The sequence below is a fragment of the Mesoplodon mirus genome (genome assembly GCF_964341445.2).
Source record: "Mesoplodon mirus genome assembly, chromosome: 13".
NCBI lineage: Eukaryota > Metazoa > Chordata > Mammalia > Artiodactyla > Ziphiidae > Mesoplodon > Mesoplodon mirus.
In genome coordinates, this window is record NC_138989.1 from 20012808 (window position 1) to 20032219 (window position 19412).

General features: G+C 49.4%; 1 protein-coding gene across 1 annotated transcript in view; it reads left to right on the top strand.

Annotated features, from left to right (window-relative positions):
• Window positions 1-19412, top strand: part of MYO18B (myosin XVIIIB) — a 227522-nt gene that overhangs the window by 89343 nt on the left and 118767 nt on the right. Inside the window, exons 22-24 of the mRNA XM_082641570.1 lie at window positions 3673-3801; window positions 5615-5758; window positions 7260-7349. Coding sequence (XP_082497696.1) covers window positions 3673-3801; window positions 5615-5758; window positions 7260-7349 — 363 coding nt within the window. The remainder of the gene's footprint in view (window positions 1-3672; window positions 3802-5614; window positions 5759-7259; window positions 7350-19412) is intronic.

Below are 19412 nucleotides of genomic sequence, written 5' to 3' on the forward strand. Positions count from 1 at the left end.
CCCGCAGGCTTCTTGGTCCTTTGCAGCCTATGGTTGAAGCTGTTAGTCTGCTGTGGTTCCAACCTGATTGATCCTGCTGGGAGCTGGCAGCAACTCTGTGGACATTTCCAGCAGAAGAGAGATAAACCCCTGGGTTACTGGGCTCCCACCACAAGCCTGGTGCTATGCTAGGCAAATTCATATATTATTCCTCTTTTCCCTCACAGTCTCTCTTGAGATAATTACAGTATCCCTTCTCCACAGATGAGGAAAATGTACCTCTGGGAATTCAGCCCCCTTTCCAGGTCCTCTAGGGAGCCAGGAGCACAGCTCCCATGGAAACCTGTACTGGTCCAACCCCCAAGTTCTCTTCAATACGCTGTGGGTTCTATTGTTTATTAATGGAAATACACAGCAAATTCTTTACGCACAGGTGTTTATGGTCTTGAATCAGAAGAATTTTTTTTCAGCTCCAAGAACTTCATCCTTCTAGACCAGTGGTTCTCAAAGTGTGGTCCCTAGACCGGCTGCAGCAGCATCACCCGAGAGCTTCCCGGAAGCAGAACTCTCAGGTGCCACCCCAGCCCTACTGATTCGGAAGCTCTGGGGATGGAACCCTGCAGTCTCGGTTGTAACATGCCCTGTAGGGGATTCCAGTACATGCTCAAGTTTGAGAACCACTGTTTAGATAAATTACTTAGTTATTTCATGAATTTCAAAATCAGTCCCTGTGATCCCATCATCTATTGCAGAGCAGGGAAGAAAACAGCAAGATGGAAAAGTCGCTGTACAAAGTCTCACAGTGGCGAGGCAAGATGTCTACCAGCCAAAAACATCCCCATAATAAAACATTATTATTATTAATACTTGGCATTCACTAAGAAACTGTCCAGGGCAAATCAAGGTCACTGTGCCCTTTGGGAAGCCAGGCAAGGCAATAGACTGAGATCTTTAAGGGCAGATGCAACTCTCATGCTTTGCAGGGTTCGGCACTTAATAGTTGGGAAGGCTGTGAATAGGGGAAGAGAACAGGCTGACCTGGTCCACACCCAGGCCCCACCACCGCCTAACTGTGTGAATCTTGAGTAAGTGATTTAGCCTCTCGGAGCCTCAGTTCCCGCATCTGTAAAATGGACCCACTGCTCTCTACCTCCCAAGCTGGCTGTGGGAATCAGTAAATTGTCCTTTAACAGGGGCTGGCTGTCATCATTTGTGGCAGGCATTTGCCAATGGGGTCAGGATGCTTGTCAAACAGGATAGCGTTTTAATGTTTAAAGAATTAAACTCCTCTAATCTGGAAAAGTACTAAGAGGCGGGTAGCTAATTCCTCAGCAATACCAGAAAGGAGAGCGGCTGCCATATTAGATTTTTAAACCTTGGCTTGCCTAACTGGCTTCCAGAGATCCCTTAAAGATAGGGATGTTGGGATGTTACACTCTGCGTGGGCCCGATAAGCAGCTGGACCCCTGAAAAGGGAATAATTTAGATTTTTCTTTGTGATTCTCAGCCCCCGGTACCTTATCAAAGCCTGTGCTGAGGGCCATGACATTTATGAAAAAGTGGGATTCCACATGCCGTTGGCCTTCTGGTCGGAGTACGCTCTTGAAAAGAAAAAAAATCAAGCTAAGATTCTGCAGCAGCGATGACTTATTCCCACTCTGCGTATGGTCGTTTCCAATTATCTTTTTAATGAAAGCCTCATACTTAATCAATAACGGTTTTGGCAGCACTCGCTGCCTTTTGTAATATATGGACTAGCGCTGTCATCACTTTGATCATTGATTTTTTTTATAGCAGCTTTTGGGACTCACTAGCTTGTGAAATTAGTACAGTCATTATTGAAGCAATCTGATAGGTAATGAGTCAATCGTGTCTTTATTTCAATGAGGCTAATTGTCCTGGTGGTCCTGGCTGACGGTGTTCTGTAAAGCGATGGAGGGTTGCAAAACAGAGTTAGCACCGATTGGCTGCGCTAATTTCCACTTTCCCTCTGAGAAAAAGTTTACTGTGGGATTAGCAGAGTGGTCTTCATTACAGAAAATAGGTTTAAGGGAATGGAGAATCGATTGAAACCCTTTGTTCCACCTGGAATCAAATTGCATTTCAGCCTCAAACTCCCGGTGTTTGGATCATGTGAGCGAGGAAATGAAGCTTCTTGCCGATGTTGAGAACGGGTACAGGGCGTGGACTTGAGGTTCTGGGTTCAAGTCTCAGCTTTGCTGACCACCAGCTATGTGAACTTGAGTCAGTGACACAGCTTCCTTGAGCTGGCAGATTCCTCGTGGGACTGTTCTGCGTATTAAAATGGGACATAGGAGAAAGAGCTTTGAAAAATTTAGATGCCATGCAAATGTTAATTACATTCAGTGACAATTGTAGTCTCGTCTGGAGTCGGGGGAGGGAAATAAATCCCGGTGTTACCACCTGCTCGTGGAGGGTTGTTGGCACGTGCCTTTTTTAGCCTTAGTTTCTCTCTCCATGAAATGGAGGGATTGTTGTAACTACCATGTAAGATTCTGCATGTAAAGTGCTTTGCCTGCATACCAAATGGTTAGTTCAGATCCAGAACACAGGAGGGCTCCATCAATGTTAGCCATTGATTGATAATGTCATGGATTACTTGACAGTGTCACTGATCAAGGTGGAGCTCACCAGTGACTCCAGAGAAACTGAACACCTTTGGGGCTACAAGCCACATCTGGCAAAGAAACGCACAGGACTGTGCTTAGAAATAAGCGGCACCAAGGCGTCTGAAACGTAACCCTCCCGTGTCACCGACTCACACATATCCCAGCAGCAGAGTGTCTTTCCTTTGCCTCTGGGGAGGCAACACCAGCTTTAATGACCCCACCGCGTTGGCTGGAGCAGGCCTGGCCCCAGAGCTTCAGGTTCATTCTGAAAACCCTCCCGTGTTCCCTGCAGTCTCTTGGGGGCAGCCGCGAGGGTGCCAGGGAGGCAGTGATCACTTTGCTGCAGGGGCCCTCATCCATTATTGATGCACCAAGGCCTGGAAACTGTGTTTTCTGCTGTGTTCTGCTCAATGCCTACACCTCCTGCCGGTGACACCCGCCAGGCCCCATCCCCTCCTGACCAAGGAGGGCTGCCGTCACTTCCCCCACATTCTCTGCCCCTCCTTATAAGGCAGGACCAAGTATTTCTGGGGGTGGCACTTGTCTCATGGCCAACAGCACTTATCAAAAAAGAATGCACACCCAGGATTGACGCCAAGCCCATGATTCTGCATATCCTGGGGTGGGGCCTGGGAATGCGCATTGACCACCTTCCCTGGGTGATTCCGGTGCACAGAGACGCTTAGGCAGGTCTGTCCTACCAGTGGTTCTCAAATGAGTGTGTGCATGAGTCCCCTGGGGATTAAATGAAAATGCCAGTTCTGATTCAGCAGCTCTGGGGTAGGGCCTGAGATGCTGCGTTTCTAACAAACTCCCAGGAGGTGACGATGACCACACCCAGGTGCGTGGACCACACTCTGAGCGTCCAGGGGCCAGAAGAAGGGAAAGAGGAGGAATCAGGAGACAAGATGCTTTGACCATTTAGACCCCCCCAGTCAAGGACAGCTACTGACAGATACTTCGGGTAGATCTAGGAGAACTGGGGTCTGAGCGGCAGCCCCTCCCACTTGAGGCAGTCTGATTCGGTGGCAGCGAAATCACCTGCAACCTTCTCTCCTTCCAGGTCTTCCTCAAGGCGGGCGTGGTCTCCAGGCTGGAGAAGCAGCGGGAGAAGCTGGTGTCTCACAGCATCATCTCGTTCCAGGCGGCTTGCAAGGGCTTTCTGTCCCGCCGGGAATTCAAGAAGCTGAAGGTGCGGGAGCCCAAGTGCCTTGTGAACCTGGCAGGGGTGCGGGATCCTGGAAAAGCACCATCTATGCTGGTCTGGGGGCTGTAATCCCTGCTGCTCACACTTCCTCTTGTGCGTGAATCTCCAGTGGGATGTTAACGTGTGGATTCTGGTCCAGTGGGTCTGCGGTGAGCACGGGGGTCTGCCCGTCTCCCATGATGGTGCCAGTGCTGCTGGTCCACAGACCCACCCCAAGCGGTCAGACTTCAATAGACACTTTGTAAGATGATATGACTGTTCTAGGATCCTGACATCAAATCACCACCGATGTTGGCCTTGGTCAGGATATCCACGAGGTTGTCCAAGCCCTCCTGGGTTGGAAATGGTTTCAACCTGTCCCATCTCTGGAGAACTTGGCTTTCATGGGTCAGCAGAGAGCACATGGGCAGGACCTGGCCACAGAGGCCTTTGGGACCAAAGGGCAAGGTCAGAGTCCTCAGTCCTGAACCACCCTGGGCCACCATCCTCAGACATATCTGGAGACTGAGTCTCCTATCTGTAGCCTGCATGATGGAGAAAGGCAGCACGGCTCTGGAGACAAACAGGAACCATGTTCGAATCCCATCTGTACCACGTAGGACCTGAGTGGAGGTGACATGAGATAACGTGCATGTAGTACAGTACATGGCTCATCGTTACTGCTCGGTAAATACCAGCTGCCGTTGCCTTAGTGTTGTCGTTGCTAATTACTGCCACCAGAATGAGTCTCAGTGCACGTGCCTCCAACTTATGTGAATTGGTGAATTCCCTTGTATGTACTTGGTAAGAACAGAAAAGGGCAAGAACATAAATAGTGAAAATATTGTAGGCAGTTTTACCAGTGCACTGCACTCAGGCAGTTTATGCCTTGGGATTATTTGAAATAGAGGTTAATTAAGCGCCTGGGCTGTGCCTGCAGCCAGACAGCAGGGTTTCAGATCCTAACTCTGCCACTGAGAGGCTGTGTGGCGCTGGGCACGTGACTGTACCTCTCTGTGCCTCAGTTTTCCCATCTAAAATGGAGATAATAACAACACCTACCTTCACAGGGCTGTAGTGAGGACTAAGCTGGTGCGTGTAAGACGCTCTGGGTAGTGTGTGGCCCGTAGGAGGCGCTGTGCCAGCTGTACGAGCCTTGGCTGTTGTGATGGTGGCAAAGGGAAAGGACCTCTGGCTTCTTAGTCAGCTTGATTCCCACCTATGGTAAGAATGCACTAGGTCAGCGGTTCTCAAAGTGTGGTGCCCGGACCTGCATTGTGAGTAATGCAGGTTCTCGGGCCCCACCCCAGACTCACTGAATCCGACCCTCTGGGGTAGAGCCCAGCCGTCTGTGTTTTAACAAGCATTCCAGGAGATTCCGATGCACACTGAAGAGTGGGAAGCATGGAACTTGTATTTAAATGCGCTTAAAATAATATCCCTTCCTTAAATATCAACTAGCGACATAATTGTGGCCGCTGTTTCTTGCGGGCAGTGTCAGGGATTTTTGAGGATAGTTTTTGCCTTGCACAGTGACTTTTGAGCCTGATCCCCATGTAAGAGGTGACTCTGTTGTGTTATATAATATTTTCTACTCCTTGTCCTATTATTATTATTAGGTGATGCAAGATTAAACTGTGGCCTAATATTGATGCCAGGAGCCTGACTCCATGAAAGGAACGTTTTTTGTTTTTTTTTTTAAGTTTACCCAATCCCTTCCACTAGGACAAACCCATTTCCTCTACCCCCTTTGCCACCCTCTGCTTCCTTCAACTGGGCTGGGAAAGGCCCTTCAGTTTCCACTCTCCCTCCCCTGCAGATTCACCGGCTGGCTGCCCAGTGCATCCGGAAGAATGTGGCTGTGTTCCTGGCGGTCAAGGACTGGCCGTGGTGGCAGCTCCTGGGTTCCCTTCGACCCCTGCTGAGTGCCACCATCGGGGAGGAGCAGCTCCGCGCCAAGGAGGTGGGTCCACGGGGCAGGCAGGGCGCCTCCCTCCGCCCCCTCCCACCCCCCCGCCCCTTAGTGTTTGCATCCAGACCCAGTGCCCCACCCCTTGAAATTCTTCATCTGGGAATGCTCCACCAACAGCCCTCACTGCCCCCTTGCAGATATCCCTCTGCTCCCTTCGACACAGACCGCCCTCCACCACGTGGCCAGCTCCTCCGTGGGCTAGTGGGTGCTGGTCAGAGGCGCCATCACCACCCTGGGGGCGTGCAAACGCTCGCTTACTGTTCATCCTCGAGACTCAAGGGGAGAGTTTTTGAGTCCTTTATCTTCTTACCTCTCAGGGGGCACTCCCCTTACTCTCCTTTCTACCCTATTAGCACCCACCTGGTATAGATAACTGCTCTGACTGGTTTCTGGCTTATCCTGCCTGTTGTTCCTTTTTGCAAAAATTAGCAAATACAGGCATTTCTCGGAGATAGTGCAGCTTCAGTTCCAGACCACTGAGATAAAGTGGATATCACAATAAAGTGAGTCACGTAAATTTGGTGGCTTCCCAGAGCCTATAAAAGTTGACACTGTACTTTAGTCTATTAAGTGTACAATAGCATTCTGTCTAAAAAAACAACATACGTACCTTAATTAAAAAATAATGGTGTTGGAAAAAATGCACCAATAGACTTGCTCAACACAGGGTTGCCACCAACCTTCAATTTGTAAATAAATGCAATGTCTGCAAAGTGCAGTAAAGCCCAGCTCAATGAAACAAAGTATGCCTGTAGAACACACACACACACACACACACACACACACACACACGCTGAACTAATGGTTCCTTTCTTTTTTACACAAAAGGTAGCATAATATGTTTTCTTCTGCAACTTGCATTTTTCACTTCAAAATATATTTTAAGAATCACGGCAAGTCTATCTTTTTGGATTTTCTTTTAAAAAATGTTTTAACTGAAGTATATTTGACCTGCAACATTGTGAATTTAAGGTGTGCAACATGTTAATGTGATACATTTATATATTGTCACATGATTCCCATTTTTAAAGAAGTCTTCCTTGTTCTCTTTTCATGGCCACATAGTCCTCCTTGGTGTGTGTGTTTCATGGTTCGCTCCACCAGTCTTCAGTGGGTGGGCATTTCAGCTGCTCCTAATGGTGGTATTGTAAACCTCGTGCTGACCCACTGGCCAAAAAGTGATAATTAGGGAAGATGAAGAGCTGAGCACCAGTCTCACTCGGGCGTGCCCAGTCTCAGGATAAGCAGCGGTCCTGTTCTGAGTATTTGCATTCAGCCCCTAGACTGGGCTGGTGTAGACCAGACTTGCGTGAGCAGAGACATTGATATTCAGAAATGGTCAAAGAAAACATCCCTCGTAGGAACTTAGCATCTGGGTGTCATCACAGATAGGCTGCTGAATTGCCTACTTCATTCCCTGGCCACTCTTTATATACATGGAACCTATATCTCCAGTCCAGAATGGCTTCTGTTAAGGTGTTTGCTTTTGTAGGCGGAGCTTACAGCGCTGAGACAGAAGCTAGAAAAGTCAGAGAGGTGTCGGAATGATCTCCAGCAGAACACAGACCTTCTGGAGAGCAAGGTAGCCCCATCCCTCCTATGTGGGGTCCCTGTGCGGGGGGAGGTATGCTGATGGAGAAGATGATGAGGAGGAGCCTGGCGTTGTGCTAAGTGCCTTCAAGCCTCCTCAAAATAACCCAGTGAAGTGCATGCTGTTACTGTCCTCGTTTTACAGAGGAGGAAACTGAGGCTCTGGGGTATTAGGTACCTTCCCCAGGCCACACGGCCAGCAAGTATAGAGCTGAGATTCAAACCCATGTCATTTGGCTCCAAAGGGAAGAATTTCTTAAATAAGTCACAAAAGCACAAATCACAGGGGGAAAATGATCACTGTGACCCCAGTAAAGTAATCAACTTCTGATTGTCAGAGCATAAAATGGAGACACACCACATACTTGGAGATGAAATTTGCAACACACATAACTGACAAAGAGTAACCAGAATATGTAAAGAATTTCCTCAAATCAACTGGAAAAAAGGCAAACACTCCAGTTAAAAAAAAATGGGCAAAAATTAGGAATTGGCAGTTCCCAGGAACAAGAGTTCTGATGATCAGGAATTCAAATGGCCAATAAACTCATGAAAAGAGGAGCAACTAACTAGCAATCAGGAAATGTAAATTAACACGACAATAGGTGTCATTTCACGCTTCAGATGGGCAAAATCCAGAAGTCTGATGTATCCAGGTGCTGGCCGGGGTGCGTAGCAGCAGGAATTCATGCTGCTGGCGGGAGTGTGAATGGATCTCATGGCTCTTGAACAATCTAGCATTATTTCTGAAAGATGAAGCTGCCTGTACCCTGTGGCCCAGCAATTCCACTTCTAGATACACATGCAGGAGAAACTCTCTCACCTAAACGAAGAGGCAAGAAGCTTATAGCAGCAACATTTGTCATGTTGAAGGAATGTAAACACCCAAAAGGGAGTCTGTTGACAGAATGGATGAATGGATGAACACATTTTGTTATACTAAAAACTGAGTTACCAAAGTGAAAATGGATAAAGAGGCAGGCAAACTGTGGCCCGTAGGGCAAATCCATTTCACCACCTGTTCTTCGTAGTTTTGTGGGCACACAGCCACGCCCATTCATTTGTGCATAGTCTCTGGCTACTTTCGTGCTACAAAGGCAGAGTTGAATAGTTGTGACAGACTGTATGACCTGCAGAGATTAAAAATATTTACTATCTGGCTCTTTATAGAAGACGTTTCCTGACCCTTCAACCAGAGATACATGAACCAGCATGGATTGCCTTCAGAAACAAAATGCTGAAGGAAAAGGATTAATTTACAAAAGAATGCCTAAAATATGTTACAGTACATATCAATTTTTAAAATGTGCACAACAATACTATACATTGATTGGGGAATATACCTAAGTAGTTATGGTGTAAAGATATTCATGGGAATAATAATGCCAGATTCTGCATAGTGGCCGACTCTGGGGGATGGAAGGGACGCGTGACTGAGGAAGGTTGGGCTGGGGTGTGTGTGACTGCAGGCCGGGGTTTTCTCTCTTTGGCTGGGGATTGAGTTCGTGGGCTGGGGATGAAGACGTGAACCGGATGGCCCTGCCCCCAAGGAGACGATCTCAGATTACAGACCCCTACACGTCTTCATTCCATATAATGTGGGGTGCGGTCAGTGAGCTGTGGGGAGACCACGAAAGAGCTCTCCAAGGAAAACTTGCCATCCCATTCAGCTCGCAGGGCCCGGTTGAGGGTGAGGAGAGGAAGGCACGTGTCTGGGGCACAGAATTGAAAGGGGCACCAGAAAACTCAGCGAGATGAGTAATATTTAATGCAGTATCTTTTAAGAGGTAAATTGAATGCAAAAAATCCAGGATGAGCAGAATATCAGAATTGTAAATAAATGCAGGGTTTTGCGGGCCAAGATTAGGGTGAGGCAAGTGACGAACTCTGCACAGTGGGATCCTGTCTTGATTCTTTATTTAAAAGTTTGATATTTTAGTCATCACAGATTTTTGGCATTAATTTTGATTTTCTTAAAGATTGCGTTAACATTTTTAATTTATCTTGATTTCTGAGGTTTTCGGTGCTCCCTTCAATTTTGCACCCTAGTTGAATGCTTCGCTGCCTTTCTGCAGGAAGCCCTGGGTACCTCACAGGCTTCTGGTGGAGTTCAGGTGAAGCTTATTTATTCCCTTGTTCATCACATACTGTGTCTGAGCACCTCCCGTGTGGCAGACAGTCAACCGGACCCCTTGGATACAGCCAGGGACAAAGCAAAGTCCCTGTCCTCACAAAGTCTCCAGGCCAGTAGAGGGAGACAGATCACAAGTAAATCAACACGCAAACTAGTTTCAGATCGTGGAGTGCTGCAGGTATTAAGCAGAGCAAGGTGACAGTGGAGGGAGGTCGAGGGGGGGCCAGTATTTCCTGAGTGGTCAGGGAAGACTTCTGTGGACGGAGATATTTGAATCTAGATCCGAACGATTTGCTGTACCCGTTTCTGTGCAGATCTGGAGGAAGGGTAGAAACAGCAAGTGCAAAGGTCCTGAAGCAACATGAGGTAAAGCTCAGTCCAGAGCAAAACTAGAGCTTTCTCTACCGGCGAGGCTGTGATGTTATCGTTACTGGTAATATTGCTTGGTTTGGTTGATGGCTAATGGGGACTGTAATTAGATTCACCATCAAGCCAACATAACTCATCCTTCCCTCTATGTTCACAGCCTGAGTTGAGCCTCGCTGGCTCGCGTGGGGCACGGAATGAAGTTGGGGTGGGGGGCTGTCTCTTTTCCACCCTTCTCATCCTCCCCATGATTGTGTCCACTCTCCCCACCAAGGGTCCTCTGTCTGCTTAATCCACACCCACTCCCATGGTCAGGCAAGAGGCAGGGGCCCCTGGAAGGGAGAGTCACGTCTGCACACACAGTGAGGAGAAGCTGGGCGGGCGGGGCTGCTGCGCCGTGAGCCGGTGCTCCTGTCGTGGACGAGACTGTGAGGTGGAGACAAAATGACAACTGAGAGTGCCTTACGTTCTCCATCGAGGCTCCAGGGGGCCAGTGGCCTGACCTCTCTTGCCGGAAGTAGCCATGAGTAGAGCAGCAGAAGCAAAAAATTGGAGCTCTGTGGGTTGGTGGGGAATATCGGTGACTTCCCGGTAGAAATTCCTTCCCGCCGAGCTGACACTTGATGGAGTAATTCATCTCGAGCTGTCAGGTTGGACTTGAGGGTTTGCGACGTGTCAGCTGCTGTGGGGGAGACTTGGAGAGAGGGATGCGGTGAGCATCTTTAGCATCTAGAGTTCCAGCTTATGGGACCCTGGGAGGAGAGAGAGAGGGAGCCAGGCTTCTGAGACCTGAACCAAGCATAGACATGTCAGCACCTATGGAATATTCTGTCCAGGCTCTTTTTGTCTTTGTATCACACACGGTTGAATGCATGGGGCCTTGAAAAAATAAGATAAAAATTTAAAGCTAAGAAAATCAGAGCAAAGGGAACTAAGAGTTGAGGAATATACAAAACCAGGGAAAGAGTTAGAATATAGACATTTACCGTTGGCCTCAGACTCACTGTGACTTCACAGCCTTTGCCTGTGCTGTTCCCTCTGCCTGGAACATTCCTCTGCACCCTCTTCACCTGGTAAATGTCTGGTCATCCCTTCTCACTTAGCTCAGGTGGTGCTTCCTCCAAGAAGACTTCCTTGACCCTCTAAGGGTGGGTTAGGCCCCCACTATATTCTGCCACTGGCCCCGTGCTTCCTTCCCCTCACAGCATTGATCGGTGCAGCCTAATCACCTCCTGTGTCCCAGCTAGACTGGGAGAACCCAAGGGCAGGGATGTGTCTTGCTCATCACGTCAGCCCGGCCCCAGGTACAGAATAGACACAGAATGGGTGAGTGGAACCATTAAAAGTGGGCCGAAATTTTGACACTGAGCTTCCTAGCAACCAAAGCAAAGAGGAAAACAGGATATTCCATAGACATGTTGTGCCTAGGTTAAACACACACACACACACACACACACACACACATATACATACCTGTTGCTTGAGAAAAAAGTAACTTTTCAGGGTATTGAGATAATCTAGATATTAGAGAAGTTTCTCCCATGAATCCTCATTAAAAGGGCACCAAGGGCACTATTCAAACAGTAAATACAAGAGGGGTCTGTAGGAATGCTTTTGGTAGTATCTCCTTGAAATGCAAGCCAAGGGTGTGATGCCAGTGCCATAAAGAGAATTCATCCAGGAGTCAAAGCAGCGCTTTATCCAGGAAGCACATTTAGATGACTGAGCGTCGGGATTTCTTCCTCTTCCTCCTCAAACCCCCCTTTCTGCCACCTCTTCTTCTTCCTCCTGTTTCTCCTTTCCTCCTGCCTTTTAGACTTTGTGTTAAGGTCCAACATATAAAAAAGTGCCCACATCTAAAGTGTACAGCTTAATGAGTTTTCACAAAGTGGACGCACCAATGCAACCAGCACCCAGAGTGTGACACAGGTCACTCCCAGCTTCCCTCAGATTCCCCCCTGGTGCCCCCTTTCAGCTACTACCCTCCACCTGTAACCACCAAACTGATTTCTGACACTATAGGTTAGTTTTCTCCCTGTTTTTGCACTTTACCTAAATTCATCAAAGATGTGTACTCATTTGTGTCTGGTTTCTTTCATTTGACATCATTTGTGACATTCATCCACCTTGTCGTGGGTGATGGTGGATCACTCCCTCCCTTTGCTGTAGAGTCGTCCATTACGCACAGAGACCACTCTTTACCCCTCCTACTCTAAAGGAACATTCAGTTGTTTCTGTTTTTCAGCTATAAAGAACAAGCCTGCTGTGAACATCCTCACACGTGTCTTTTGGTGCACAGGTCATACATTTCTGTTAGGAATACACCTAGGGATGGAATGGCTGGGTTTTAAGTTGTTTCTGTGTTCAGTTTTCGTAGATGCTGCCAAACAGCTTGCTACAGTTTTTGTGTCAGTTTGCACTTGCACGTGGCCACAGGTGAGCATTCTGCCTGCTCCACATCCTTACCTGCACTGGGCATTATCTGCCTTTTTGATTTAGCGATTGTGGTGGGTGTGCACTTGTACAACATTGTGATTTTAATTTGCACCTTTTCACATGTTTTTGGCTATTTGGTTATCCTCTTTGGCAAAATGGTTTTTCATGTCTTTTCTATTGCTTTTCTTGTTGATTTGTAGCAGTTCTTTATATGCCATGGATATAAGGTCAGTTGCTCAATGTAAGTAGTACACATGCCTTCCACTCTGTGGCTTGCCTTCTCTGATGCAGTAATTTGAAGTGTTTTCTGAAGTCCTGCGTCTCTTCAGACCCACCAGAGAGCGAGGAGGAGGTCAGAGGGCTCCAGGACTCCCATACCTGCATCCATTACAGTATATGCACTTTTTTGGTTTCATTCTACGTTTTTATCGATTCTCAGATGCACATTATTTTCTCCCTTTGTACATCTCTGGACTCAGGATGCATCTTAACAATCAGTGGCAGCTAACACTAAAAATTGGCCGCATGTTCATTTCTTACATTCTGTAACGGTGCATCTTACAATCGATGGCAGCTCAGATTTGGTGAAATGTAGCATGTTGGGGCCCAAGTAAGATTCTATTTGAAGAAAGGGCTCTAATTCCCTTCCCTCCCCACCACCTCCCACCCACGACCTGGGTAAAGCTACTGTTGATTTATATTGGTTGCTTTTGCACTTTAAAGAGCATTGGAGTCATCCAGAGGAGCTGTTAACCCTGTAGCTTCCCTGGTCCCATCTCTCAAGGCTCTGACCCAGGAGGGAATCTTGGAGGTGGGGGTCCTTCAGTGCTTCTTCACCAAGCCTTGAGGTGACTCTGATGCGGGAGGGTTGTGCTGTGTTAGAGCAGTGGTGAATGTGTGTCAGAATCCCTGAGAGGACGTGTCAGGATGTAGATCACTGGATCCCGGCCTTCGAGGTTCTGAGTCGGTGGCTTGGGGTGGCCCTGGAGCTTCTGTGTTTCTAATAAGTTCTCAGGTGATGCTGAACCTGCTGGTCCAGGGATCACACTTTGAGAAACATTAATACGAAGTGTCTCTTGCCACATCTCCTTCCACACGGTTCTCCTTTCTTGGAAGCAAGTTCCTGTTGACAGTTGGGGAGCAGACACTCCTTCAGGGCTGTGCCTCCTGAAGACCCCCAGCACCCCTTCACCCCCTGCACCCCACCCTCATCTCAGCAGGGGGAAACAGCCGCAGGACCATGGCTGAAACATGGTGTTGCCTCATCAGTGGGAACTCCATTTGACGGGGCTTAGTCAAAAGACAGCGTTATGGCAGAATGATTTGAGCGCTTCCTTTGCGAAGGAGCGGAAGAGGAGACGAGGAACCTCTGAGTCGCTGGCTGTACATCTTCAAGCGTGCAAAATCGGCCTGGATGCCAAGTGGGGTTTTTTATTTTCACAAGGAAGCAGCCAGTCTGGTAGGGAGCCCCTGGCAGGCTGCGGGAGCACATGGCGGTGCGTGAGAGAGGGGCGGTCTCTTCTCTCTCTGGAATATATCCAGAACCTTCTTTACGGCAGGAGATGGAGGCCCATGCGCTCCGATGTCTGGCCTCATTAGCCCAGGAAGTTTCACTTCTGGGTAAGGAATTGCCGAGAGAATCACCAGGATGCAGCGGGGACTGGAGACTTAGGGCAGAAGTGTGTTAGCATAGCCCTGAGGGAGGTGGCTGTGATGGCCGTGACGGTGTCCAGCAGCAGCTGACCTCTAGGAGGGGACAGGAAATGGCTTGCTGGGGGTCACGGGCCTTGACCTCGTCCCAGCTCTCCTGACGCCTGGTTCCGTGCTCTGGCCCGGCGCTCTGCCTCTGAGGTCGGGATGTGGTAGCCCCTGGTCCCCAGGAGAACAAAACATCCTGGTTTCCTACCTGACTCAAGATGTTAGGGTCTCTCGGGCCTTCACTGAGGGCATATGCCGGGGAGGGCATCCTCCCGGCGGACAGCCAGCTGCAGAGGCTCTGCCGGGTGAGCATGTTCAACGATGGCCACGGTGGGGTGAGCCAAAGCCCCACAGAGGAGGGCTCGGCTGGTAAGTCCATTCTGTGTGCCTCTGCTTCCCCAGGTGAAAATGGGGCCCATCATCTCGTCTCTACCTGCCTTGCAACACAAATGCAGAAGCGGGGGCTGTACGAGGTGGGGACGAGGACAGTGACCTGCCCTGGTGCTCTGGGACAGGAACGGAGGGTCCATCAGGACGGCTGACCTTGTGCCCTTATTGCTGTGGGATTATAGGCAAATTCTTCAAGACTCCGAGCCCTTGTGTCACCATGAGTAGGACGGTAACAGTAGTATTACGCATTCCTCTGTGTAGGGCTGTGTGCGGAGGTGCCTGTGAAGCAGCCATCACACTACCTCTGATGCATCACCACTGTGACTAACACACAGTTGATATTTTTTACCTCCCCCCCCCCAGCAAACTGAGTTCCTCGAAGATAATGATACATCTTAGCTATTCCTGCACCCCTCCAAGCATTCAGTGGGCATTGAACGAATGAGTGGAATAGTGCCGAATTTAATCATTAAAGTAACATTTAATGAGCAGTGTGTCTGTGCCAGGTGCTGTGATAAATACTTTACCTGCATCATCTCATTTTACCTTCCAATCACACTGTGAGGGAGGTGTTAGTGCCCCACGTTCTAGATGAGGTAAGTGAAGGTCGTAGAGGGGAAGTGATTTGTCTGACATCACACAGCCCGTGAGTAGCAGAGCTGGGATTGGAACCCAGGTCTGTCTGGGATCGAGGAGGAGCATCTACCCAGGCTGGGAATGGGCTCAGGGAGGGCTTCTCGGAGGAGGGGTCTTGAAGGATGAGCAGGCCCAGCCAGGCCGTGGGGTGGGGAGGCATTCCAGGTGGAGGGCAGAGACAGCGGGGACCTGATCTGGCACCTGCAGGCCTGGCGGTTGCAGTGTCTCATGGAACGAGGGTGGGGGTCAGGCCACGAAGCGGGGCCGGGTCACAGGCGCCGTGAGAAGCATGTTAGAGGGTTGAACTCCATCCTGAAGGTCGGGGCCGGACCAAAGAACCTTCTCAGGATGGGATGTGTGGGTGACAGCATCTGAGGGGTTACTATCCTTTTGGGGGGTGCTAGGGTTCCTTGAAGACCCTTTCTAAAGCTCGTGAAAGCCCGTAACTGTCCCTTCTCCCCCCAAGGCCAGTCGGTGGCGTGTCCATCCCCACGTGTCCCGCTCAGGAGATGCCCCTTCTCTCGGCATTCTTAAAGCAGCGGCCCATCTCCACCGACATTTGCTCCTTGGTTCACGCACATGTATTCGTTCACTCAGCACATGTTCTTTGAGCCCCCAAGAGGCAGTTTGATGGTGTGGTTAGAAGTGAAGGCTCAGGAGCCAGGCTGCCGTAATTCATAGCCCAGCTCTGCCCGGCTGGCTGGGTGTTCTTGGCCGCCTGCACCCTGGTGCCTCATCTGCAGTCTGGAGCCGTCAGTAGCCGCCTGTCTGCGTTGCCGTGAGGGTTCTGCGGGTTAGCCTGTGCTGGGCACGCCGTCAGCACTGTCTGTGGTGGTGATTGTGACTAAGGTATTACTGTTACTGTCACTGTCACTATTGCTGTTACTTACGAGCAGGTGGCGTCCCCAGCTGGGAAGAGAAATACAGTGGTGCCTGCACTGGTGTCCGCCTGCGTCTCTGGGGGCCCCCGGAGACTTGTCCTGAGTCGTCCCTGATGCCTGGGGCAGCTTTAGGGGCAGGTGCCGTGAGACCTGCTTAATCTCCTTGATCAGCGGACAACGGCCCCCCCGCTCCCCCACCCGACCCCCGCCGCTGGCCTTGCCGTCAGGCCGCCCTTCACCTGTCGATTCATTTTCTCGCCTCTCTCTCTTTTCTCTCCTGATTTTTTTTTTTCCATTTTCTGTTTTAGCCACTCAGGTTGATGGGAATGGGGGCTTCCCTTCCACGGGGGGTCCACAAGGCTCCCTTTGGCCGTGGCCCCACGGAGTGGTTGGGGTCCAGGTCTTAGCAGGCTGTTGACCTGCACCCGCTGGCTGTTCCACATCTGCTCCAGGAGGATGACAATTCCTGCCCTGCTGCACCCAGGGGCCCAGGGGCAGGGGATTGAGTTGGACAGTGGATGCGGGACAGAGGACCGTCTGGACGGACGTCCAGCCAGGACCCGGGGGTGAGGCCGCCCCGGCGGACTCCCTCCGAGACTCATCATCTCTGATTTGAGCACATCGTTTCCCCTCTCAGTGCCTGTTTCTTGTCCTGTGCAAAGATCCTCCTCATAAGGCGTCTGTGCCCAGTGCTCAGTAAGCTCACGTCTGTCCTCAGCGGTGGATGAGTGAGCTGTTTCTCATTCAAGGGCTTATTATGAATAAATCCTTTTGGTTAAACTGAAAAGTGCAGGAGGAGAGGGAAAGGGTGCTGTTTGCTCTCGACGGGAAAGGTGACTTGGGGTCAGAGGGTCCTTGAGTATAAGAGACCAGGGCAGGGTGGAGGCAAGACACGTGGGCGCCTCACATGTGGTTTTCTTCTCTCCCCAACTCGACAGTGGAGTCTTTGAGGGCAGGGGTGCTTGTATCATGAAGGGCAGGTGACAGTGACAGCCCACGGGACCCCACATGTGCTCGGCACTTAACGTCCTTCAAATCCCCGTTACCCACTGTTGCCCCAAACTGCGCATGGTGTCAGCGTGCAGGATATATTATTTCTGTTTGTGCAAAATGTACAGCAGATTAATTCATTTCTGTCCCCCCCTCTCTGGCAGGCCCTTGGAGTCATTGTCCCTAAGTAGAAAGAGGGTTTCTGATGACTTGGCCAAGTGATGGACACAGGGAGGCTTCCAGAATAATTGCTGGTTAACTGGTCCTGGAGCAATCTGCAGAGGACCCTTCTGGCTTTGCAGACCAGGCTCTCCCCTCATTAACTTGGCCTTCATTTTGCACTCACCTAATAGCTCTGGGCGTGGTGCCTACCCCTCACCTCACGGACAAAGCCCCCAGACCCCAAAATGTGTGAAAGGAGAGGGCTTTGTGGGGACAGGGGGAGGTCAGGGGTTACTGTCTCTATTAAAAGCGGCTGTCATTTCCCCAGGTTGAAAGGACTAATTGTCCTTTTGTCTCCAGATTTGGGTCTGTGGAACTCAGAATTAATGCATTAAATTAATTTTGTGCTCCCTTTGCTCAGGCCCATTAGCACAAATTAAATTTCATACTAATTGGCTAAGGCAGAGGGAACACAGTTGTGTTTGGGATCAGTGCTGATCTCTGGGATGCGGGGCGTGTTTAGGGGTGTGATCTGGGGCGCTCCTGGATTGCACTGGCCTGTAGCCGGCACCCACTGCAAGTGATCATTTTTCCAGCTTGAATGCCTTTGCACATCCATAGGCAAATCTAACCCATCTAAAGCCAAGTGAGCCCCAAATTAGGAGGCAATCCTAGCTATTTCTACGGCAGTAATTCTTTTTTTTTTTTTACATCTTTATTGGAGTATAATTGCTTTACAATGGTGTGTTAGTTTCTGCTTTATAACAAAGTGAATCAGTTATACATATACATATCCATATGTTCCCATATCTCTTCCCTCTTGCATCTTCCTCCCTCCCACCCCCACCCCCACCATCCCACCCCTCCAGGTGGTCACAAAGTAATTCTTAAACTTCGTGGTGCTGAAGAATCACCCTGGAGTGTGTTGAAATTCACATTCCTGGGTCCCACCTTAGAGACTTTGGCTTGGAGGATCTGAGGATCCTGAGATTTGTATTTAAACAACCGTCCAAGGTCATTGCAATGAATAGTTTAGAGATGACAGTGCAAGGAGTAGCAAAGGAAGCCCCCACCCCAAAGACAGCCAGGAACACGGCCAGAGAGCCCTTTCCCCTTTAACGGGTGGTCGGTACTTGGATGTCAGGGACCTGGGTCCACATCCAAGCTCTGCTGCTCACTTGCTGTGTGACTTCAGAACACTCGCCTTAAGCCTCGTTTTTTTCCTCTGTTTATTGAAAAATAAAAATTGACATTTTGGCCTGAGCTGTCACTGGTATGGTCAGCAAGATGGGAGGGAAGCTGATGGGCTGGAGGAGGAAGAAAGGTGGGGGGACATAGAATGGACAGGGCAGCCCCAGCTCAATCTATGGTTTGGACTATTTAAAAAAGATATTTTTGTTTTGTGTTTTTCTTATTACACAAGCGGTTTAAAAAGTCACCAGTACAGAAACGCATCACAAGGAAATTGGAGTTCTCTGTGAATCCATCCTTCGGGGGTCCGTGGCGGGGAATCCCCATTCACAGTTTGGGAGTGCCTTTTTCTGTGCACGTACAGACAAAAATGGAAACATGCCAAACGTTCTATTCTGCAACGTTGCTTTTTTTTTCCCCCTTGGCAATATAATTTGGGGATTTTTTTTTTTTTTTAATGTCAGAACATATAGATCTGCATCCTCCTTCTTCACGGGGCAGCTGAGTGGTTTTTGAGGCCGCCTGTGAACTGATAGTGTTGACGGGGACTGGATTCCACACCAGAAGGGCCACCTCGAGTCTGTGTGGGAGCACCACACAGCCGCCCCTCGATACCACACAGAGGGTCTTATGGGAAACTGTGGTGTTTTGACATCTTTATATGCAAGATCTGTGGCATAGAATGGGATTGCCAGAAGGACAGGAGACATCACCTGCATTTTGTAGCTCAGGTGACCACAGCCCCAGAGAGGAAGAAATTCGTCCAGGGTCACACAGTGTGTTGGTTGTTGTGTCTGAACTTGAACCCTGTACGGGGTTCTTACCTCTATTTTTTTTTCTTTTCGTTCTCTCCCTCTGGACTTGAGCCACTGCCTTACACAAGGAGTAGCCTCAGTTTCATGAGGACTCTTCTGTACAAGGTCAATTCTATGCCTCTTGGTCTAAACTGTCCACTCGTATGTTTCTCTCCTCACTTTCTTCGGCATATCCTTTAACCCAGAAGGCTGTATTTTGGAACAATAAGACCGCAGAAGCGCTGACCCGTTTGGTGTTTGTCGTTGGTCGGTTATTTTGTTGGCGGGGGGGAAGTCAGTGCAAGTGGGAATTCATTTAAAAATAAACATTTTTATTTTTAACTTTAAACGTGTCTACCTCAACTCACTGAGGTAGG